This window comes from Anser brachyrhynchus (genome assembly GCF_964034855.1).
Source record: "Anser brachyrhynchus genome assembly, chromosome: 15".
In the NCBI taxonomy this organism is placed as follows: Eukaryota; Metazoa; Chordata; class Aves; order Anseriformes; family Anatidae; genus Anser; species Anser brachyrhynchus.
Window position 1 is genome coordinate 12991364 of NC_137733.1, and position 24625 is coordinate 13015988.

A 24625-nucleotide genomic window follows, 5' to 3' on the forward strand; every position below is an offset into this window, starting at 1 on the left:
CATTTTGTACTGACAGGTGAAAATAATCCGGACAAAATCCCACCCGGGTTCCAGCAGGTCCGTGTCACAAAGCGCAGTCACCCACGGCTGCAGGCTCTGCCACATGCCAGCAGCAGGTGACCTGTTCAGCCCAGCTCGGCATGGTGGGGAGTGAAAGATTCAATCAAACTGCTAGAAATAACACATCACATCTGTAACTTCATACAAGGTCTTTTTTTTTTTTCTTTTAAACACTTTTACAAACACATATAACACTTACAGATAGAATCTTGGAATGTAATATAGGATCTGTAAACATTTCCAGTCTACCAGCTGTAGTAATAGTTCTTTAATTCCTGCATTTTGATAAAGTGCTTCATACATAAGGCTATTTGAGCAAAGCAAAGATACAGGATATTCCAGGCAGGCAGAATTCATACCCTCTGAACAAGATTGTTTCTTCTCATCTCCCTCCAGCAGTCCTGAATAATTTATACCACTCAAAAATGCCCTTCTTCATATGCTCAATAAGCCACAGGTCAGACTTAAAGGATAAGAGTTAACATCTTATACTCTTACCTTTCCTTTTGTGCTGCACAATGACTTATTTACGGAGTTTTTGATACCTCTGCTTCTGACGTAGCAGTAAGGGTTTCTGACTGTTCTAGTGGAGAGAATGGCTAGAGGCAAGCAGAGGAGAGAAAATAAGCACAAGGGTATAAGCTGCTCGTAACAGGATGTAAAACCTTACTGCACAGTAGGAAAGGGAGTGACTGGCAGCTGATACCTGTTATGTTCCCTTGATTTATTTCCTGGTGGAAACTGTGAATTGCGTGGTCAAGGGGGAGCAAATTACTTTCTATTCCTCCAGGAATTTAGGTAGGAAAAGAACAAGTGTGGCTCAGGCCTGCACTTGTATTTGCTATCCCCTATTCTCAGGTCAATTCAATCCTTTTACAAAAATACTTCCACCAGCACTGAATTTTACCTCATGTCAAAAAGTAGTGACTATTTATTGTTCCTGCTGCAGCTGTGGAGACTGATTCCATCCCCAGCTGGTGCTCCTTGTATTCTAGGAACAGCAGAAATTGAAGATTGTGAATTAGCCTCTAACAAATTCCAGGAATTACACCCTTGCATGATCAAAGTAGAAGAGTAAAAGCACTGGAATGCAGCAAGGCACTGTTGAAAATGTGTTACAAGGAGCAAAGTTCAAGGAAGATGGAAGGAGAGGGAAAGAAGCAAAGACCAAAGCTGTACTGTAAATCTAACAGGTTGGGAAGCTTTTCAACACATGGTATCAGTCAAAAAGCCTGTATATTGCCACTTCACAGCTTAGAGCAGAGGTGACCTTAAGAGTGACCAAAACAAATAGCCCTTTTGATAAAGACATTTTTCAGGCTCTCCACTGTTTACTTCCCTGGTATCTCCATGATATTTGACAGAGACACTGACAGAAAAAAAATGGAGGCCTTCTCTCTAATTGTTATTTTAAACACAAGGAAGTCACCATGAGTTCAAGCGCTACACAGAAAGCTTCCATCCAAGAAGGCACGTTAACTCTTTGGCGCTACATTGTACATTTATCAGTTCTTGGCTAGGCAGCACACGCTCTTCAGTTAGGCTTATGGGTTGCTTAGTGTTTATTGCAATCTACCCTTCTACCAGCAACGGGACCAACAACTTAAGTCTTGTTCTCTCCCCTGTATATAGCTGAACTGCTTGCTGCAGAGGGCAATAGCATAGAGGTAACGAGTACTGGCTCCCCTACATTGTAAACTAGGATAGATAGAGAACTGAAAATAACTCGATCGATTCCCTGCTACATTCCTCTAGAGCAAGGAAGCCGTACTTGATGCTGCTCTCCGCAAGTCTGACGCATCCCTAAACTGAACAGGGCAAGTACAGCAAGGAAATTCCTCACCTACTGAGGTAAACATGATACTGCTAGTTGCACACTGACCAGTCTCCCAGAGGCAAGGTTTGCAAACGAAGGGTTGCATGAAACAGTGTGCATTGTTCAGGAGTGAGACAGAAGCTTGACAGTCCTGTATGAAATAAACGCTGAAAGTGCCATTAGCTGTATCAACTTTGAGAATATTAGGCCTATGTTCTCAAAACACTTGGTGAACAGACTGGGAAAAAAAAAAAGCAAAACAAGAAAATCCCACCCCAAAACTGTTGTCCTCGAAGAGGCAAGGGCTGACAGTGGAGGAGTGGGTGTTTTCTCAAATCAACGTAATTCCAGTTTTTTACAGGTCATGTGCTCTATGCACATGGATAGCAGTCTGTGCATTTGAATTACAGAATTTTTGAATTAAAGAAGGAGAACAGGAAAGATAAGTTATTTAGTCTAAAGCCCGACTCTTTGTTTTTGTGTTTATGTTTTGTTTTTCTTAAGTCTGAAATTGCAACTTCTTTTTCTAACTGTGAGAAGTGCAATGTTTCATTCAGAACTTACGAAGTACTAGCCCACGGAACATACCCTGGTCGTCCATCCCAGCCAAACAAGAAACATGGAAAACATCAGATCTTCCTCCAAAACATACAGCATTTTCTCAATTTGACTGTTCACATCAATGAAACAAACCTTAATAAAGAAGGATGTGTACTAAGACAAAGCAAGTCACAGTCTCTAACCAGCCAGCACCTTCTATAGATGGTAGGAATGAAGAGCATCCAAAAATACATTAAAATGCTCTTTGCACTTTTAACCACAAACAATCTTCCTAGTCAAGGCAATGTCAAGCAGGAAAACAAAACAAAACAAAACAAATTGTGCCATTCTTGAGACAATGTCTCATTTGTTATTACACTGCAGAAACATTTCCCTCCCCAGCCAGTTTGCTCTGGCTTATGAACAGAAGCTCTTCCACATCACTTTGGGAATCTTCAGGAGAGAGAATCAGATCTGTCACAGCCATTTGCAGTTAGTGCCTCAACGGACAAGGCCAGTACGTAGGAGGAAAGACTCGGAAGAGAGTTAACATTTGAATTGCTATAAAAAGCTCAATAGTGTATTCTGAGCAAGGTTGTTAAACCAGGCATCCTACACACTTCTTAAGGCTCAGCACCCAAGAAATTCCACCCACATTAAGTGCACTTTACCATGTATCGGGGGGAGGGCTGTATATAGTGGATACGCTTGTCTCATGAATCTGGGCAAATAGCTTATTATCTTACTCCTAAAGGAAGAAACTAACCCATAATTTCCACCTGGTCTAGGAAGATCTTCATGTTGCATTTAATTTTCTAAACAAAAGAGAAAAAAAGAAGCTTTTGTGATTACAGGATTTAAGTGATTTAAATATATTTCCTACTACTGAAAGTACCCCCAAAAGGGAAAATACTGTAACGGTTCCAGTTTAACAGCAAGCGTTCATCCCTGTTAACAAGCTTCCTCTTTACCCACTCAAAGAAAACGCTAAGATGCCAACTCTCAAATTCCCCTTTGACACCTCATTTGGTCCCACAGAAGGTAGGTTCAGGGGAGTCCTATTTGTGTAGAGTTTTGTTGCACACGTTTGCAGTTTCTTCACTTATCAGTTTCTCTAGAGGATATGCACAATTTCCTCTACGGTAACATGACATGCAAGTTCTTCTCCCCCCTGCCATTTCCCTCATGAGGGAAAGTCACTGGAGATACAAAGTGAGACATGGAAAATGTTTAGTCCCTTTATCACAGTCAGGAAAAAAAAAAAAACATTACCGAGGGCCGTGCTCTTTTTAGAGATAAAGAACTGTCACTTCAGTTGTCTTTTCTTCACACACCAATGCTATCCAGAGCCAGAAAAGACAGTAATATCCTGATCAATACTGATTTTTGCTAATCAATTTCATCAACATTGCGTCCCAGCCTACTGGTGTAACTGGTGTTAACAGGATACTTCATCTGATACTAGACCAGAGGAAACACCAGCCATTGGGTCAGCAGCTCTCCAATAGCCCTGAACAGCTACTCAGCAGATAGATGTCAGAACCTCCAGAAGAAAACAAACAAGCTACCCTGTAGCTGTTCTGCTTGTGTAATAGGAGTGGTTTACAATTAAGGAGTGTTTCATTCAATTCTTTTCTCATTTATGCCAGGCAAACTCCTCTGAGTTCCTGAACCCAGTCATCTTTGGCCCCAAACTGAAAAATGTGAGCAAGTCCCTAGGCTGCCCTGCAACCACGAACTGAATCAACACTGACATACATTGGGAAAACTGCTGTGTCACAGCGGCACTGACCTCTGCCCAGCTGGGTTAAGGAATCCAACCACTTTGTTCATGTGTTTTTTGTTGTTGTTGTTGTTTTTTCTCTCTAAAGCCTATCAGTAAGAAATCAAATCCAGACAACTATCAATGGGATGGCTTTCAGCTTTCCTTATGCACATATGCCTCTAACACAAGCCCTCCCAAGCTTAAACAGCAATCCACCCTTCTGTAAGCAAGTGCTTCAGATATCCTGTTCATCTCAGTACTTTTAGAAGTTTGTCCGCATGTGTGCAGATAAACATCATTGGAGGGCTGTTAGTACAAGACGCAGAGGCAGCAGCAGTAACGCTGCAGCCCTCACTGCACCGTGTCACATCCTGACCCTGTAATGAGTGTCTTTTGGATAACAAAAATCAGCTCTGCCCCAGAGCATTTCAAAATTAAGAGACTGTCTTTACGACTGTATGTTCTGCCCCACATCCAGTCTGTCTAAATCAGAGAGCAGCTCAAAGCAGCAGTATTTATAAAAAAAAAAAAGCTGTTTGGAGGATCCATTCTAACATCTGGAGGTAGAGGTCCCACCCCTCCCTTGATTGCACTTCTTGCTCCATGCTAGATGCTCAGAATATTAATTGGAGAAGAAGTTTCCCTCTGGAGGTGACAATGGTGGAGTTGGCATATTGCTAGATCCCACGAAGAGACAGCTCAACTTCGGCTTCAACTCATTCCAAACTTTACTCATCTATGGGGAAAAAAGGGAGAGAAAACAGACAACAAGAATAGGTTAGTATCTCACCACACTGTATTTTAGCAGCAATTTCAGGATACTCAAAACCACAACACAAATTTCCTGAAGCACTTTGGAGAAGTCCAGCGGACCCAGACTGCCCCTTTTAGACTGCCCCACTGACTGAGCAGAGACGGAGGGGAAGCTTCCCATACTTTGGTCAAATTCCTTCACTGAAGGAAAGGAACAAACTGCACTTGTAAAAACTTTTCTAAAACAACGAACGCAACAAAGTCTGTGCATGGGGAATGTTGAAGGTCATATTTAGGGATTTACAAAAGGGAGCTCAGATTTAAAGAGCAAACAAGGAAGTTCTTCTTTGTCATATAATTCCTGTGTAGCACAGCAAAAAAACAGATTCATTTAGCAAGCACACATCATTCATTACAGAATTGCTAGTTATTTAACAGTTGGGTTTTTACCTTCTGGGTAAAGCCACACACAGATGAGAAAAGAAAAAAAGAAAACAACGAAAAACTTGCTATAAGAAGATGCAGTCTTTTAAAAGGGTGAAGGGCTAGCCTTGATCCTCACTCCCTATTGGAAATATCTTAGGTAACTTATTAAGAAGTTTTAAAAGATCTGAGCTGGACAGATGCTTAGAGGAGGAAGACCCGCAGGAGAAAATAAATCAGTTCAAAATTCTCATTCATATTTTGGGAAAGAGAGCACAGGCCAGGAGAACTCACCTCTTTGTGACCCTGGATCTGGGAGTTGACAAAGGCCCCCAAGATGTGAGAGGTGAGAGGCAGATAGATGTGGATGAGCTGTGTTTCCTGATGCAGGCAATACAAAGAAAAGTAATTCCGCAGCTCCATAGTTAGGATAGCGTTTTCTTGCTGAAAGAAGAGGAATTCAGTGAAATACAATGCCAGGAAGACAGTGCCAAGGAGGTTCACTTGCAGCAGGAGAAAACAGCATTCCTCACCACTCTGGCAATTCAAACACCTAACAAGAACCTAAAAAAGCAGCGCCTGGACCCATTTGATAGGACAGCAACTGCACTTTCCATCGCGCAGACTGCTGCTTTCCCCACCTCCTGCAAATGACATGTTGCCAGAGAGCCAGTAAGAAGTATAGAGGAAAACAAATACATTTTCCTTGAAGCACAGCAGGTATCTCAAATTACCCGAAGTACGAGTTACCATGTCTAATGGCTTTCTGCAGATATGACTGAGCGGCATAGTGGTGTCATTACAGCAGTCCACTACCACCATTTGCTCTCACAGGTATCTGCCCTACCTCCACAATCCGAGACTCCAATTGCTCCACTGATTCTGGTTCTTTGTTCTGCACTGTGGCACTCATCATCTGCTTCTTCATCATGCTGTACTTATGCAATGCTCGCTGGTGCTTGTGCAACACCCCCTTCTCATGCCTTTCACATAGGTCCTTCACAGGAAAAAGGAACAAAACCAGGTACTTAGTGGGAACCAGGCAGAGTGCTAAGGGACAGCAGGCAGAGGCAAGCCAAGTACATCAGGAACATAAACACATCATCACGCTTTGTAATTTCTCCGCTGCGGATTTTTGTTTCTGTTTTCAAGAGGGTCAAAAAAATGTTGTCAGATGGGAATTCAAGAAACTGAACTGCCACTTAAGCTCAGTGGTACGGGTCCAAGCAATCTGGAGCATCACTTCAGCCAACGTTTTGGATCTTATCAGGCCACTTATCTTCCGTGACCTTCTCAATATTAAGTGCTGGCAATTAGTCATAGTAATAGATTGCCAGTGCCCTTCTATTTCAGTCCAGGCCTGGGAATGTCAGGAGCGGCTGCCAAGCACAGTTTCGCTAGGTGCTTCTAAAAAGTGCATTTGACTGTGAGATTAATATCAACAGAAATGCTTTCATTTGTGACTGAACTCGTGAACTGTCTCCATGAGCCTAGCAGTAGCCATTTAATTCACTGTTTTGACTCAAAAGCAGCTAAATCTGGAAAATGGTTAGCTGATCCATGTAATTCAAGCAGTCGTATTTCTGAATTTCTTGCAGGGTTTGCCATTTGGCAAGATCTCATCACAAGAATAGCTGATCAGTAAGGCTACAGAGCTAAGGCCAACAGCCACTCCCCTCCCTCTGCCAGATGCCCAGTGTGCCTCTGAACTGGCCTCACAGTTTTCCATCTAGCTGGCGTTACACCCTCTAAGAAGCACAAGCTTGTTCTAAACAACTTTTTCATTGGCAGAAGAACAGCAGAGCTCACTTTATAGGACTGGAGTAAATCCAGGAAAAGGTTCAGCTTCTCCACCACATCATTCTCTTCCTGTTTACCCTAGAAAACAAGGAAAAAGTACATTTTATGTAAGCCTGGCAAGAACCAACATCACAGCTCTTCACATCCTTACACCACGCAGGCCCTCCACAGTATTCCCCAGGGCATATCGACGGTTACACAACTGCATCAAAAATCTTTCAGATGTCACAGTGGCATTTAGTCTTTAGTCTGCAGAACAAAGATCTGACTGGAGCAGGAACAGCTTTTCCAATTGACTGATCATTATAACAAGAGGAGTTAGTTTCACAGTCCTGCATGTGTCAGTCCTTTCAGCTTTCTCTGCCTCGAATTTCTTGCTTTTGCAGACTTCTCCAATCTTTCATCTTTCCTTCTTACGAGATAACTAATCCATTAATCTATAAATACCTGCATGTTCCCCATAATAGTTCATGCACCAGAAAGCACAAATGAGACACCAAGCTAAGTTTCACCACTTTATTTTTTCCACCTTTTTCTAAATACTGCCTTTTCTTCCTATATCAATAGAGCTCTCTGGAGCATAAACTGCAGAAAAAAAGAACCAGTCCAACAGATCTATAAAAGCACACTAAGTATTTTAACACAAGGAGATGAGAAGAAGACAAAACTATTATTTTTGCTTCCCAGACTGTCACGATGTCACATCATTCTAACAGCCATTATCACGCTGTACGCTTACACAGGAATATGACACTTCTGTCTGAATGACTTTCATGTAGTGTTTAAGTAACGTGAATGTCAAAACTTGATTCAGAAATTCTTCTGGATTCTCTGCAGCAGGTAAATAAGAGAACGCAGGGTTTTTGGACAGCTCAGTGGAGCAGTACAACTTAACTTGTCCGATAACCATTTAAAAGGAAAAAAAAAAAAGCAGGCCTTTCTCTCCACCCCTTTGCCCATTATATTTTTCCCCATTTAAACACAGTCCAGGTTTTTCATTCAAGCATGAACAAGCAGGCTGGTGGCTGAGGATGCACCTTTGGATTACTATGTCCCTCTTAAACTTTTTAAGTGCCTACCCCCACAGAAACTGTGATTCAAGATGAAACTAGAGACACCAATGCACCCTCCTCGTTTTACAAAAAGTTAAAAATAAATAAATAACTCACCTGCTGCACAGCCTTATCTGCCAGAAGTGCAAATTCAACAGACAGACCCTTCAAGGCTTGTTTCAGAGTCCCCCATGTGCTATTATTCAACGCAGCCCAGGAAGGAAGCGGTGTAGTGTCTGAGCCTAAAGCACTAGGAGAACAGAAATTAATGTTTAAAACTAGGAGACAAACTCCACCAAGCACATGCACTAATTTGCAGAAAGCAGTTCAGAGTTTCAAATGTCTAAACAGGTCACAGTGCAGAGCTACTACTGCACAGCCACAGAAGCAGTGCTGTGAATATACTGGGGGAAGAGGTAACATGGTCAGTACCTTAACGTCAAAATATTGCACTTTATTTTTGTTGGTCTATGGAATGCAACCCTAGAGGAAAGCACGCGTTTTCGTCTTTTGCAGTAGGAAAACTTGGTAATAACCTACAGCATGCATTGAAATACCCATTCTTACCAGACCATTTGCAAGTAAACCTCACAACAGTTTTCAGTTATGAAGCAACAGCAGATATGTTCACATTGGCAAATCTTCTTTCTCCCAACCTACCTTAGCTCCTTTCCAAATATGAGGAGATCTGAGGCATTATCAATGGCTCGAGAAGCTATCCTCTCTGCACGGTCCCGAAGCTTGTAAAAGCTATTGTAAATATTTCTGATGAGTTCCCTGCTGGCAGCAAACTGGGCCTGTATGTCAGCTGGAAGGAAGTCCTGAAGAAGTGCAAGAGACATTACTAGTGGATGTATCAGACGCATACTCCCATATCTTAATTTTAGGCACATCATATAGTCAGCAGAGAGACAGACTTCTCTTCTGCACTCTCCTTCTCTCTCCACCCTGCAGCAACCCTGAAGAGATCAGCTTTGCAATTCAGATCTCCAAGTCAGACGTCATACAAACACCCCTAACTTTCAGAGGTAGAAGGAGGTTCAAATACAGGGTGCAGACAGAGTTGGCAAAATCTGCAACTCTACTATGAATTTAAAATGGGGTTTGTGAGGTTTCAAGCCCACAGGTTCTGATCTGAAGCTACTTAACTGCCAGTATTGCAAAGTCAAGCACGTACTGAAAGTTCAGCTAAGCTCTTTTTGACCTGTGCATCACCGGTAAGAGCCTGAATTAAGCTCCGATTGCAAAATCTTCTGCTAGCAGTGCAGGAACCTGAACAACAACTCAATCTAAAATTGCTCAATGAGCAAAGTAAATGTATGCTTAAAATCTGCCGCAGCACTAATCACTAAGATAAGCAGATAAATGCAGAACTTCTGACTTCTCTAAAACAATCCAAATTACTCTCCCACAGGGAGAAAAATAAAGAACAATGACATGAACACACGTGGAAGATATCAATCTAGATATTAGCTTTTAAATGGTGTGGTATGCTCATTTGTTTGGTATGCAAATACAATTAATTAGTAAGAAACACATTCTGAGCAGGATTCACTCTTTAATCTTTCTCATGTTCATGAACCACTACTTAGCTAGAAATATCAGGTCTTTAAGAGTCAAATATACTTTCTATAAAAATTACAAGTTTAAAAGTCTTTCAAACTCTGGAAACTCTCCCCTACCTAAGGTCTCTATCACCAAACAAAGGCTGTAACTCATTTACCCAGAGGAAAGAGCCATTTAAATCCGAATTCTATGTTGCAAGCAATACATATACATACCTTGGCCTGGGTAGCTAATCTGCAGGTCATAAATTCATCTCCCACTCCCTGGACCAACTCTCTTAGTTTATTCTGTACGTCCTAAAGAAGAGACAGAATCAAACGAACATGCAAAAACTAAATGAAACACAGGCAGTTCACACGGTTCTCTCATATTATCATAGTAAGGCACAATTTAGCAGATACAGCTTTATCCAGGTTAGGTTTAGTTCAAGGGAAATCGTAACACGTATTCCCCTAAGAACAGCTACCATTTTCAAAATCCTGGCATCAAATGAAATTACATTCCCCTTTCCAGCTGCAGAAATATCTATTGAGAGAAAATGTTCCTTGTCACGGGGAGCAACAATGTGTAAGTCAAAAGCAATTCTGAACTCTGTGCCCAGGAAAGCAGTTACGGGAAGGTGTGCAAACTCAGACTATCACTAACAAGTACTCACTGAGCCGCTGAACGACAGAAAGAGCTTCAAGAGCACATCTTCTGAGAAAGGAGGATGTCGAGCCACCAGGTTTATAAAGCGCTTCAGAGCTCTCCTTCTTGATTCTATGAATTCTCGGTCGGCTACAGGAAGGAACATTAAACTTCAATTAATAGACCACATATTACAGCTGCTCAGAAAGAGAAAAAAGAAAGCACTCAGTCCAATAATTTCCTTACACTTATAAACCTTGCTAAAGCACTTCAACAAAACCAAAGAATGGTCACCGGCACTCCGTTGGCTCTCTGAAAAACATCTTTTAGACTGACCACCAGGACAACAATTCCTTCAAGTGGTTCTTTACATCTTACCGAAATCCTGTACTTATATCCCTGGGTGGATTTCCACAGGACGGGTCAAGTAAGCAGGACAAACAACTGAGCCTAAGATCTGAACCCTCTGCTTAGAAACTGTGGGGACGCAAATATCTTTAGTCCTCTGAATGAATTCTGTAGGTGGCCTCCAAAGGAGATCTCATTTTGTTTGGGACTCCTGGGTGCTACTGCAATGCAAATCACACCACCACTTGCCAGTTTCAAACTGATCATCCCACAGATGATTATAGTTCTTGCTCACTATTCTGAAAAGGTAGCTTCAGTGTGTTTCACCCTCAAATGTGCCTCCTCTGCACTTTTAGACATTTTGTGGGTAGGGGGAGAATAAAGTTGTGTTGTTGTTGTGTTTTTATCCAGTTGCTTCATCAATATCAGCACCCATCTTTTTCATGCCAGACTTCTGAAAGTACTCTGAAGATCTATCGGCATCACAGTCTGCAGTACATCCACCCAAAGTCTTTACTTATTAAACTAAAAGAAGTTCAGCTCATCTTTCTTCCTGAAGCAGCAAAGAGGTTCAATCAGGTGATACTGCTGCAAAGCAGTAAATCAGAGATGCTAGCATCTTTTCAGGAAAAGTGGAAAAATATATCAAAATAAATCTGAAGGAACAGGAAGTAGCAGAACTGAAATTAAAAGAACGCACAGGCAAATGGATACCTAAAATTTACAAAAGGTGCCTTCACGTTTAAGCTGGGAGTTTACAGGCTGCAGGAAGTCTCTATAATTATCTTTAGTAAGGTGATCATCAAATTATTTTTTCATTCATTAGTGTTCCACATCTTGATTGTGGTTTGTTCGTACTTTAGCCTACACGGAGATTTCAGAAGTCATCCACTCACTTCCTACATGATCTGTCCCAGTTTGCTGCCATCCTCCAAAATGAGCAGAGCAGACTATCAACCCTCCTTCATCTGACAGACAGATGTTATGCCGTGTTTTACCAAGACCATGTTACACCAACACGGAGGTAAGAGAGTAACTTACTACAGGAGCGTACAAGTCACACAGCTTTATCCATCGGGCAGTGGGACTAAGGAACATGCAAGAGTCACACATCTACACTGATCTGTCAAATACTGTGCTGTACAGTTCCATTTATCAGAACATTAACATACTCAGAAACAAGAACTATCCATTCCATTTCCTTTTTCCTGTTTGCAGTTTCTATTTAACACCACTTACACAGCTTTTCTATATACAGAGTAACTGGACTAAAGGCAATCACCACTCTCTGCCTCCACGCAGTTTTGGACTATGTTAGGACTGTACTACTAGCGCAGTTCGGGAACAAATCCTGCCAGATTTTTTTTTTAAACATTTGATATGTATGGGAAGAAATGCACCAGTGAACGCACAGAAGTATCAACACATCAGAAACGCCAGGAAATAAGCAACTGACAAAGCATATGTATTGGAAACTTCTTTCAAGCATCCTCTCTCCACCAAGATAAATCAGAGAAGGTCACTTTGCTCACAGGTGTTGCATGAAGTGGAAATTCTGGAAATTCTGGCTGAGAATACTGAATCAGGCCAAATTCAACAGACTGGTTTTCGCAACCTCAAAAGAAAGGTCTTTACAATTCGCATTCCATCATAAAAAAATATGACCATTGAAGCTTTTCAATAGTATTATTTTGCCTTGTTCTGGTTCGCTATAAACCCTGCTCTGTTCACTGTTTACCAGTTCCTTTTTATCGTAGCAATACACAGACTCCTTGACTGAAATCAATTATTTTTTGAAACAAGCTTAGCAGCACGGGCAGGAGACAAACCAGTGAAAAGCTTTTTCTTCCACAGATAAAGCATAAAACAAGATAGAATTTTATACAGATATGCATCATTTTAAATAATAAAAGTTTTAAAACAATGCCAGTATTTTTGATTATTGAAAACTGTAGCAGAATGAACTTCAACATGCTTTCAGTCTTGGGATACTTCGTTGGCTTCTGTTCTAATAGCTACAATATACTTGAGTGAACTGACATTCCAGCCTCAGTTTTTCATTTCTGGTTATCCTACATACTGGCTGTTGTTTTTACACAATAAGTTTCTCTGCAGTCTAAAGCCTTATAATGTATTTTTTTTTTTTTTTATGTTTAGTCTTCTCTCACTCCAGAAAAACAATGGTATTTCCACTAACCTTTCCTATTCTGAGCACCTCACAAAACAGCACGCTGCGCTACATACTCGAGTTGTTCAACAGCACGGTAGCAATTCTACAAAAGATCATATGATCATCACAAAGCACACATGATCATCATAACCTATTTTCCTAAAAATGTGATAGCCACAACTCTGCATGCTTTTTTGTAGAATTACTCCTTGAATCTTACCAGAAAGGTTATTAGATACCAAGATGTACGGGGGGGAAAAAAAAAAAAAAGACACACACACACTGAAATTTTGATTGTGTTACTATAAAGACTTCTGGACAGCAATAATTCACAGCTCCAAATCATGCATTAAATTCTCAGAATTGTTTTCTGAGCCAAGCAGAAGCAAGGACATTCAATTCTTTCAAGTATTTATTTTCATTGGTTTCATCTTGATCACACCCGCACTGCAACCCCTCCAGACAAAAGAGTGACCCAAATTTACCTCCCAGCATCCTCTTGGGTGGTAGTGCTGGCACCATTGCGATACGGGGAACTTCTGCAGCAGCATCTCATGGAACACCACAAAGTCATTATATCTCCTGTAGACCGAGCATTTGAATCTCTACAATAGAGGAAAAAATTTAAAAAAATCAATACACAGGCTGGACAATCAGCAGCATTTCCATTAATTTTCTACCATCAGCTGCAGAGAAGAGAAGAGAAGAGAAGAGAAGAGAAGAGAGAAGAGAAGAGAAGAGAAGAGAAGAGAAGAGAAGAGAAGAGAAGAGAAGAGAAGAGAAGAGAAAGAGAAGAGAAGAGAAGAGAGAGAGAAGAGAAGAGAAGAGAAGAGAAGAGAAGAGAAGAGAAGAGAAGAGAAGAGAAGAGAAGAGAAGAGAAGAGAAGAGAAGAGAAGAGGAAGAGAAGAGAAGAGAAGAGAAGAGAAGAGAAGAGAAGAGAAGAGAGAAGAGAAGAGAAGAGAAGAGAGAGAAGAGAAGAGAGAGAGAAGAGCTCACAAAGAGGCTGCAGAAATAAAATATTCCTTATTTTTAGAGGTCTTGTGATGGGAAAGAGGGAGAGAAGTCTCTAAATGCAGCCACCCTTCCATTATGAATAGAGGTAACGTTCTTATGTTCTTATGAGAGTAAGATTTCAGGTAAAAGTGTATGCCACACTCCATTCACACACAAGAGGAAATGGAAAGGAGAAGTAGTTTCCTAAAAAAATGGCAAACATATCTAAATCTGTAGTGGTTCCGCACTCCCACCTCCCTCAAACTCCCTGTTCTTTCAAATTAGACAGAACACTTAGAACTAGTGCCATTACTCAAGCGCCCTAAAGAGCTCCTTTCTTGAAGTACTGCAAGTGCCTGCTCTAGCTCTTGGGAACTTTCCTTAAATCAGCTTCAGATCCAGAGGTGGCAAAACAAACTTAGATCACGTTAAGTATTAGCCCAAATGACTGACCTTTTAAGTGAACCTCATAAGACAAAGAGAGACCTTGATGCTAGATCTATAAACAAACATTTAAAGATCCATTAAAACCTTAGCCTTTAACTCTGCCTTTCTCAGATCAGTATGTAGAACAGACCAAGGAAACTGGGTATTCATTCCAAAAGGAGTTAAGTGGCAACTACAAGGAGATAATTGAGAGGTAAAAGTCCTTTAAAAATAATTAAAAATAAAAGCAAAAACCAAAAAACAACCACTACTACTACACATTGATCTACTGAACAGCTAGTAAGAAAGACTACATATGACTATATGCATTCTCACTACTTTTGCATTGCACATCACGCACCCCTTACTCTGCTGCTATGAATTTTCAGAAATAAAGCAAGGAGACCTATAACTGGAGCACAACGGCTACAGCCCTTAGGGCCTCCCCCTGTCTGATTTGAAACCTGATGCTGATTTGTGTTACAGATCTTAGACAAAGTGCAAAGCCAAGCTGTTTCTTCTCCCAGAAGCATAGTTCTACAGCTAGAACTGAGAGGGATGACAGCAACGGAAAGGAACTGGCAACGGTTTCTTCCTAAATTCAATACCTAGAGAGACCACCAGGGTCTCAGTCCAGTGTCTTGATATTGCAGGCAGAACCAGAGCCCTAAGGAACCCACAGAAACATTCCCTGTCTGCCCTTTTCCCCCACACAACAGTCTTTGAGCAACTTACAGACATCAGCCTAAAGCCCCAGCCGTCTCTGCAGGTAAAGGACCCAAACGTGATGCTGAATATTGACAACGGTGACCACAATGGTTTGAGTGCTACTCACTAACTGGTGCTTTGGTGGCCTGGGAGCTGCAAATTGCTCATGGTCCATTTTGAATAGAACCAATTTCTTTCTTGAAAAAACATACAGAAGATCCTGGAGAGCTATTTCACTGGCTGTTCCATAAATAAGAAAAGATACATCACCTTCAGTCTTCACTGATACCAAGAGCAGAACCTTGAGGTCAGGATTAGGGCAAGTACTTTGGAAGCGGCCTAGACTCTGCGGAAGGATTTGCAGTACCTTTTCTGTTTATAAAGGATTGCAGTTTAGCACTGCCAATATGATTTCTTCACAAGCTCTAAGTAGTCTGAGATATGCAGTAGCAGACACCAATCCGTTACGGAATCATTCCATTTATGCTATACATCTGCTTTTCTAGAGAGCTCAGGTGGGTTAGCACTCCTAAGGTATCCACTCACTTTGCAGAACTAGCCGACTACGCATCAGACCTCAGCTACAAGATCTATCATACTGCCAAAACATAGGTCAAGAAAGCACTGGGCTGGTGCATTTAAAGCAAATCAATACAACCGGCCTACTCGAAACCAGCATCACCCAACACGCCTATCAAATCAGACGAGACTTTGCCAAAAGCAACTGCGTGGACATTCCTGAGAAGGCACATTCTCACTAAGAGCATTGCTTGTTCACATTACCTTGCTGGAAACCTCATATTCCACATGTTTCAGAAAAAGGCCCTTCTTCTCAGGTATAAGCTCCACCTGCACACTATCCTTGCTCAATAGCTCTTGGAGGGTGTGGGAAAGCAGCAGTGGATTTCCCTGGGGCGCCTGCATTAGAAATTGTTCCGGTTCCCTCGGTTCATTTACTGGAGGCTTTGCCAAATCTAAAAGACAAAAAGGGAAAAACAGTCCAGTAGACCCTGCAAAGATAAACTGAAAGAAGGAGCCTTAAAATATTCTCTTCCCTCGGTGCTCCTGCAGTGGTGCAACATGACCAGAAGAGCACCGAAGCCACTCCTCCCCCAGGAGGCTATGCTACTTCCCACACGTTCGAGACACTGGAACCTCCCTCTTCGCTACACCCAGGAGCGCTACCAATTACACCGAGTCAGAAAGCCATCTCCACGAAGCAAAAGAAGAATCACAGGCCAAATTTGTTCCGTGAATCAGCTAGGAGGCCTGCATTTCCTGTCTGTCCAGCTCCCACCACAGCAGGATCTGCCAAAATGAACGAAACCCTAGCTCAGCACTTTTGGATCCTGCCTATAACAACTCATGGAAGTGAAGAAAATGTGCTATTTTACTGCACTGCAGAAATCTAATACATTAATTTCACAGGCCATTACAAAGGAAAGAGACACTTTGCTTGACATAATTATATTAAAGTGTATGACAGTATGCTAGAGCATGCATGATTTGTGGTAATTTACTATGTCAATACGTTAAGTTCCATAGCAGGAGAACAAGGATCCTGGTAATGTCTACCAACAAGACAGTTTACTCCATCACAGCTAGCTCAGGAAATAGCTTCCAAATACATTGATTCTACTGCTTGTAGCTAAAAAATAAACAGGATAGGGTTATTTTGTTGTGGTTTGGTTTTGGTTTTTACAGTGAATTCAGCTATAGCTTGATAGCTTTGGACAGACATAAATCCTAACTAATTCTCAGCAAGATGCAAAAGTGAATAAAGACGGCTCTAAGAGCATGGCCCTGGAAGGCAGACTACACCAAAGAAGGGGAAAAGAGGATGATTTGGAATGCTCTCTTAATGACTGACCCAAGCCCACTATCTGAACTTGACTTCATAACTACATGTTGTGTGACTGCAAACACAGCTTACCCTGTTTTTCCAAAGCTATCACTTTTTCCACCCATCTTACACATATGAAAAGCCAGCAACAGGGTGAAAAATGTGGCTATAACCCTGGAATCTGTTCAACCCATTCCTGGGTCTGGAACAGAGGGGTTGCTTCCTCTCCGCATACATCTGTTTAAAAGGGATACTGTGAGCAAGTTCTTTTACAAAACAAGTTGTATCCACTGATGAAAACCCACCTAGAAAAGCTGAGCAGTATTAACCATCCCCTCCTTGCAAGTGTGTCAAAGTTACAGCCCTTCTTAAACACATCTAAAATTTTGATATCACAAAAAGACAGTAGCACTACAGAAGCAAGAAGTTTTCCTGTGAGCCTTGATACATAGTTCAAAAGGTTGGTAAGAAGTTCACTCCGGAAGATACAGATTCATAACCTTACCTTGACAGCCCTGACCTCCTGATAAGGATTTCCCACCTGTTCCTTCATGTGCTCAAGGCCCTGGAAAATGGGGAGGCAACCTCCAATCCCTCAGATAGACAGCTGCAGCCTTTGTTTTGTAAATGGCTTAAGGAAACCAAACCTAATCCAGGACAAATGACCTTATCCCACATGTCTCATCAGGCTCCAGATTCCTGCAAACGTGACTCAGAGAAGCAAGTCTTAACACCTCTGCTTTAATGGAATAATGTATCGCCTATTAACCCCACCTACAAACAGCTTCTGAAGAGCTCCAGTTAATTACCAGAAATTTGTAGTGAAAACATGAGCTAATTCAACGCTGACAAGGGACACTGCTGGATAAAGTGGTAACACACACATCTGTGTATCCGCTTTTCAGACAGATGCTGAACTGAGAAGGAAAGGAGGAAAGAAAACTCCAAATTCAGAGAATAAAGCACACTATCTTTACACGATTTTCTCCTGTAGTAAAATCCTCCCACCTGACACTTGATGGTGCAGCACGGTTATAATAAACCATACTCCCAAGGGGAAGCCCTAAAAATACACACAGAGAGCAGTATGAAGAGCACAAGGCAGCCTCACTCCCCAGAGCAGCGGTTCTCCGGGTGCACGCCCTTGTAATTCTTGGTTTTAATTGCTCAAGACACATCAATGAGATGCAATGTGACACGGGAGATTTTGTTATTTCTGCCATGCACGCACGCACACCCTGACAGAATTCCACAGTCCTCTGTGGTGCTGAACCAGCAGCTCACCTCTCAGAGGAAGTCACAGCGAGCCAGTCTCCCCAAAGGGGCTAGCCAAAATGCAGCCCACCTGCTTCCTGAGAGCAGTGCCAACCTGCACTAGCACAACGCTCCTCCTGCCTGCTGCACCACTCTCCCTGCTTTCCGTTTTCCTGCTGGCCAGCAGACAAAGCAGGAATTTCATGGCACAAACTGCTCCCTGCTCTGGGGCTCGGCACCATCTGAACTACTGAAACTCCCAGTGGGAAAAGGTAAGTACCAGGAGAAAAGACCAACAGGATGAGCTGTGAATCCTTCAGTATTTCATCTGTAACTCCTGAAATCTGACGCATGATCCAAACTGTCAGCCCCCGATGTTGAGGTCTCTCCTACTCATTACAGAGACCTGAACCCACGTTACCCCAAAGACAAGTGCAGAGCGAAGCCCCACGGACAGATCTAGTCAAGACTCGACGTTCCTTCATCAAATCAGTCATGCTGCTTCTTTCATGTGAAATGCTTTGTCACTTCTCATCAAGTTACTCTCTAAATTTGCTTTCTAAACTTCACCTTCAGGAAATACCTTCTTTTCTCAGCACTTCACACGTCCGGCTCTTCCTGAAATACTCTGTAGCTTCTTTAGATCCCACCTTGTCTAAATATCTAAAGTCATACAAACAAGTCTGAATAATTACTGTTTAACTAATCATCTCTTCCACATCAACAAGACAGCTAGTCAGGGTGAACGTGCACCCTCAAACACCAGTCTGAGAACACTGTAAGATTACTTTGGAACTGTTAACCTGGTCTGGAAAACACCATCCTGGCATTAACATTAACCCCGCAGAATAATGTATCCTTAAACTATTCATCAGCCCACCTTTCATTCTACTTACTAAAGAGTCAATTCAGAAACAGCCTCGAGAGCCCTGGCCAGGAATGGTGGATAATAGTGTGAACTCATTGGTATGAGCTCCTGTGTTCAACCAATACAAGGATTTACATGCATTGTAACAACACACTTAATGTTTCCCATCACGCGCGCTCCTTGAGAACAGCTAATTTTGAAAACATTCCCTTTGGTCTCAGATCATCATCTAACAAAGTTTATATAAATAGAGCGGTAAATGAATATAGAAAGGAGGTAGGGAATGGATGCCCATACAGGGAAGCAGATAAAATTTAATCAGCTTTTTGTAAAAGCTATCCTTTTGCTACAGTAGAGTTTCTCAATCTGTTGTCAATAAGACATAAGGAAGTAGCCTGGTATAACTGAAAACAATTTAAAATAAAAGCTAAAAAGAATACACATGAGCAAACAGACAGGCAGCAAGAAGACAAGAAATAGAAGTTTAAAGAAGCATTCAAAGCATAGCCCGTTTTGTTTGTTGTTGTTTTATTATAAAAGAAAACAACTGTGAAAACACTGCATCATTTTTTTATTTTTTGGTAAGAAGTCAGGTAGCCTTTGGACTGAAAGGAGCTGAGAAACTTATCCCGGGAACAACCAAAACTTTATGCCACACATTTCAAGCTGTAGTTAGCACCCTGAGCTCACGGCTCCCTTACATACAACCGGACAGCAACCTGCCCTCTGCAGAGTTACTGGGTTCCTCACTCAAAGACTTCTACAGCCATACATGTGTGGAATTTCAAGTCTCTGATTAGCTGCACACGAGTTTTACAGGCACACGTAGGAGAGAGGGGCAATACAAGGACTGGAAGCGTAGCTTGCAAATCACAGAGCAGATCTCCCTTCCCCACCGAGGCTCTGTCAGCCACATTTGGAGGGTTTATCTCTGTTTCACAGATGGCTGCCAAGCGTAACTCTGTATTATACTTGGGTGTTAATCCGCTAAATTTATTAGACACGCTTATATAGAAGATGCCATAGAATTACTTATTACATTTGTGGCAGATCTGCTATAAGCAGAAAGGAATCTGAAAGGAAGGAAAGCCTTTAGGAGAAATAACTAAGATTTCCTCCTCGTTATCACAGGCCACGGCCTTACGGAGTAGAGGTAATCCAACTCACAGGAAATGCAGGGGAGTAAAAGGACCATGCATTTTTGTACACCGATACCTCAGATTTCCTCCTGGCAAAACTGAAGGCTGCTGGGCCAGGCATACTCTTACAGCAATGTAAATATAATTCATCAGCATTTCCCCTTCCTTTCTGTCTTCTCATGAAAAGCCTCAGGAATTATGGAAATGCCTTTCCCCCTTGTTCTGTCAAACACATTCCTCCTTAATTCCAGAACTCCCTTTCAGTGTCCATACCAGCTTCTCTAAAAGCTGACACAGACTTCAGCTACAACTTCAAGTCCACTCCCTTCCTCTTTTTTAAAAAAAATAAAAATAAAAAAACATAATTTGAAATCCCCTAAAGACAAGGAAAAAAAAAACAGAAGTCCCACCAAAAAAAAAAAAAAAGGACTTTCTTCTTATTAAGGGCATTAGATATCTTTTTGAGACAACTGTACGCAACTAACATTTTATAAGGAACTTTAAACCACACTGTTATTATTTAGAAAGGAGCAACGTAAAAGAATCAGCCTACTTTGACCAACAAAAGCAATTCACAGATCTATGTTCAACACGAAGGAGAGGTCTGTGTTCCTTAACAGGTACAAGGAAAGTTATCTTACTTAGTTTCACTCTCATTAAGAGATGGTGTGATTGTGGCCTTCCCTCTTCCCAACATTTCATTTGTAAATACAAACCATCCAACACCAAAACAAGATAAAGTAACATATACTCTGTCAAAAGCCTAGACGTTGGAATACAGGTTCTAACATTTTGCTTTCCTCCTTAAAATCCCCAGCCTTCTCAGTACGCATATCAAATGCGTGTTCTGTGCTGGCTGGTCTGGGTTGTTTTTTCCTCTATTTTGAGGACGTGGGGATGATTCTGTTGTTTTGTGGTGGTTTGGTTTTCTTCCCTTCAGATTGCTAAATTTCATATTGCTATTCAGGACTTGGCGCTTTCCACAATGAAGCAGAGAAGTAATGTTACAACTCAAAAGCATTCATGTGAAGTATCTACGCTTTATTTAATAATAATTAAAAAAAAAAAAAAGCTAGCATTTCTGCATTCCCCTGCAGCTATAGGCTTCTCAAAGTATCATCATCACATCCAGCAGGCAGAAAGTGAGGGAAGAAAAAAGGCAAGTTATCTCCTTACAATGTCACAGATATGTGTGCCAGAACACAGAACTAACTTTAAACCTAGTGCCCTGCTCTTTTAACCGTGCTGCTAGATCAAGTGATTAATTAAGCAATTTCCCAGTCTGGGAATACAAGGAAAACATTCCTTCACATTCCATCAGCCAGTCAGCTGTGCGGCCACAGTCCCAAGCCGTAGCAAATACAAAGTGAGATGGGGCTATACAATGAACTGAAGAAGTAACAGTATTAAGGGAGTAAAGTCCATCGAGGAACGTTCGCAAAGGCTACAGAGACAGAAGTCAAAGCCTGACTAGGACAGCTTTCTGCTCCCAGTGGAAGACTGCTGAACTATCCTCCTTCACACCCAGCTCTAGCAAAGAGGTTGGAAGCGTGAAAATTCAGACACAATACATGCAAGTCTTCTGCAGAAGCCTCCTTCTGTGACTGTAGTTCTCAGAAAGCCGTTAGCCACATAGCTATATTCCACCTAAATTCCCACACAAGTCTTTTACAACAGCAGTTTGTCTTAACTATAAAATTGCCAAGTTCCCACAAACGTCCCTTTCCAAGAAAACCCTGTCAGAAGAAATTTTCCTTTATTTTATTTCTTATCTTCCTTGCACATTTCTCATCCTCTTAATCGCACTGGCCAAAAATTTGACCTAAGTGTTAAGTATTAAAAAATGATGTGCCAGTCCAGCCTTCGGATGGTCTTTTTACACATTTTGTGTGTACTGAACAAGGTCATTCATATCTCAAGTTCTGTTGAAAAGCTCCCATCCTTTTGTACCAGTTTGATGCCTGTAACTGCCCCATTTCTCTCCATCAACCCATGCCAACCTACTACAACTCGGAAGTTCTGGGGGCAATCCAAGTGGTTATGTTCAAATTCTACCATCTGCAACTAGTACGGTGTTCCCTACCAAACCCCCCCACTGCCTGCACACACAGTTAAAGATTTTCCACTAGAAGGCAAGGAGACACCCCCCTTCCTCTCCAGACAGCACACCTGGATTAGCTCCCTGCAGTCATTGCAAAACAGGCTCAAAGGGGAACAAGAGTCAAAAAAAAAAAAAAGAGCAATACAAGTAACTTAGCAGAAATTATTTTAATACATTAGATGTTATCTTATCTTTTGCTTGTGTTAAAGTACTTTTAATCTTGTGAAATTAAGAATGTGTGTGTCCTGTTATAGGTGCGCCTCAGTAGGCCCTTTCAGGATGCTCAGTATTACGCGAGAGATTTAGATCCTACTAGAATACTCACTGACAAATTGCTGATCTCTGAAAATGTAAAGTATGAGTATCAAATTCCCAAGATCACCAAACCCACAGCACGATGCTAGAAATTAAAAAGATGCCTCCTTTCACGGCATACTTTTATTTCACTAAGGTCATGAGCTGCTGTCTCTGTTTACACAATATAACCTCTGTCAAAGAGAGATGAATTTTCTAAACAAGGCTGAGTAGGTCAGTTATAGAAGCACCATCACTAGCGTGGAAGTGAATCAGACCAAAAACACTCAAAGACAGCTCAGTTTTATCTCTATAAGGCTCCTGAAGCAGATGGTAAAACCGTAATAGACATACCTGAGTGAGCTCTCTCTTTGATACAGTAGGACATTTTTTCCACAAAGGCTGCTGCTCAATATCCCAATATCTTACATCAGTCCTGGACAGAAATATTCCAAAATAATTTATTTATTTATTAATGCGTTATCTGCATCAGGAGTGTCAGAGGCCTATCAAAAGAACACTTATACTGGATCCTGAATATAATCCAACCGAATCACCCTACCCTACATAAACATTAACTCACCTGTGGACCCCTACCAGCTGCTCTTTCCAAAGAGAAAAAACAAAACACGCAGTAACCGTCAGCGTGAAACTCCAGGCACTTGAAGAGCACTTCAGAGAAGCGTTTTCCTCTCAAAGTTTCCTCAGTTTAAGCGAGTTTAGCGGTTACTCTTTCCTGACTCACCCCCGAGCTCCCCCCACGGCTCCTTTCGCTGCTGGCACCCCAGCCCCGGCTCGGCTCCGGGCGGCTCCTCGCTCCTCGGGCTGGGGCCAGCAGGGAGAGGAGAGGCAGCGCCCGGGACGGTGTCTGCCCCTGCCAGCCTTCCCCGAGCCCCCACCGCGTCACCGAATGCACCAGGCGAAACCCAGCCCTGCCGGCACCTCCGACAGCGGCCGCGACTCGGGGGGCAAAGCCGCGGGGTGCCCCCTCAGCCCGAAACCTGCCCGGGAGGGGGGCTCGGCCAGCAAGCAGCGGTACGGAGCCGCCCCCCGGGGGGCGAGGAGGGCAAGGCGGCCCCTTTTTACCTCAGGTTTCGGCGGGGCGAGCAGCCCCGAGCCCTCCCGAGGAGCCCCGAGCCTCCCGCGGGGGGTGGGCGGGGGCGAGAAGCGGCGTCCCCGGAGCCGGGCGGCGGGCACCGGGTGCCGGCGGGAGGCAGCCCCACGTCGCCCCGTACCTGTGGCGGCGGTGCCGGCGGGCGGCTCGCCCTCCATCGCGGCAGCCCTCGGTCATGTGAGGCCGGGGGCCGGCGGCCGCCCTCCCCTTCCTCCGCAGCGCGGGCGGAGCGGCCGGGGGAGGCCGCCTCCCGCCTCGGGGCCGGGGCCGGGAGAGGGGCTGGGGGCCGCCCGCGGTGGGGTTTGGGGCGGCCCACGCCGCCTCCCAGCGGCCGGAGTCCCGCGGGAGAGCCGGGGCCGGCCCCTTCCTTCTGCGGCTGTGGCGCGTCCGAGCGCCTCCGGGCACGGGAACGGCCCCGAGGAGGCCGAACTCAAACGTGTGCTTCGGGTCCCGGGCCTCAAGGTCGCCGGGCTGGGGCTCGGGCGCGCAGAGGGGGGGCAGCTTGTCCCCGCTGCTGCTGCAGGGCTCGGAGCGCCTCGAAACCGCGCCGGGGTTGATCCTAAGTCGTTCAGACGTCTTACAGAAGTGATCGGCTCACACGCCTAATGCAGGCTTTATTCCAAAATCGAATTATTATTTTTTTTTTCGTCTGGAAACTGAGAAGGGCGGTGGATGGGAATGTGAACTTCCAGGCAGAATTCAGTGTGCTATGTGAGGAAATAAATTGGTGGTAGTGGTAATAAGGCTGTCCTTGAAGGCATACAGCAAAGGGGGCTGGACTCCACATAGCAAGTCAGATAACATACACCAAGACAACTTTTTGGTGTGTTTCTTTAGTTTTTCCACAGCATTTAATTTCTGCTGCAATTCAGTCAAGCAATTGGGATGTTTCCTATACTGAATATATTTTTTTTTACATTTTGGATGCATTTAGATTTTTATGAAGCATTATTGAAGATAAATTT

At 42.9% G+C, this 24625-nt stretch overlaps 1 protein-coding gene across 1 annotated transcript; it reads right to left on the reverse strand.

The window, feature by feature from the left end:
- Positions 1–194: 194 nt before the first annotated feature.
- On the reverse strand, positions 195–24471 carry SNX8 (sorting nexin 8). Its single transcript, XM_080556186.1, is given in 12 exon segments — positions 195–4917; positions 5652–5801; positions 6205–6354; positions 7167–7235; positions 8327–8459; positions 8870–9030; positions 9991–10071; positions 10431–10552; positions 13406–13448; positions 13451–13525; positions 15831–16021; positions 23782–24471. Coding segments are annotated over 12 exon segments (1326 nt in total). The 5' UTR covers positions 23819–24471; the 3' UTR covers positions 195–4803.
- Positions 24472–24625: the final 154 nt, after the last annotated feature.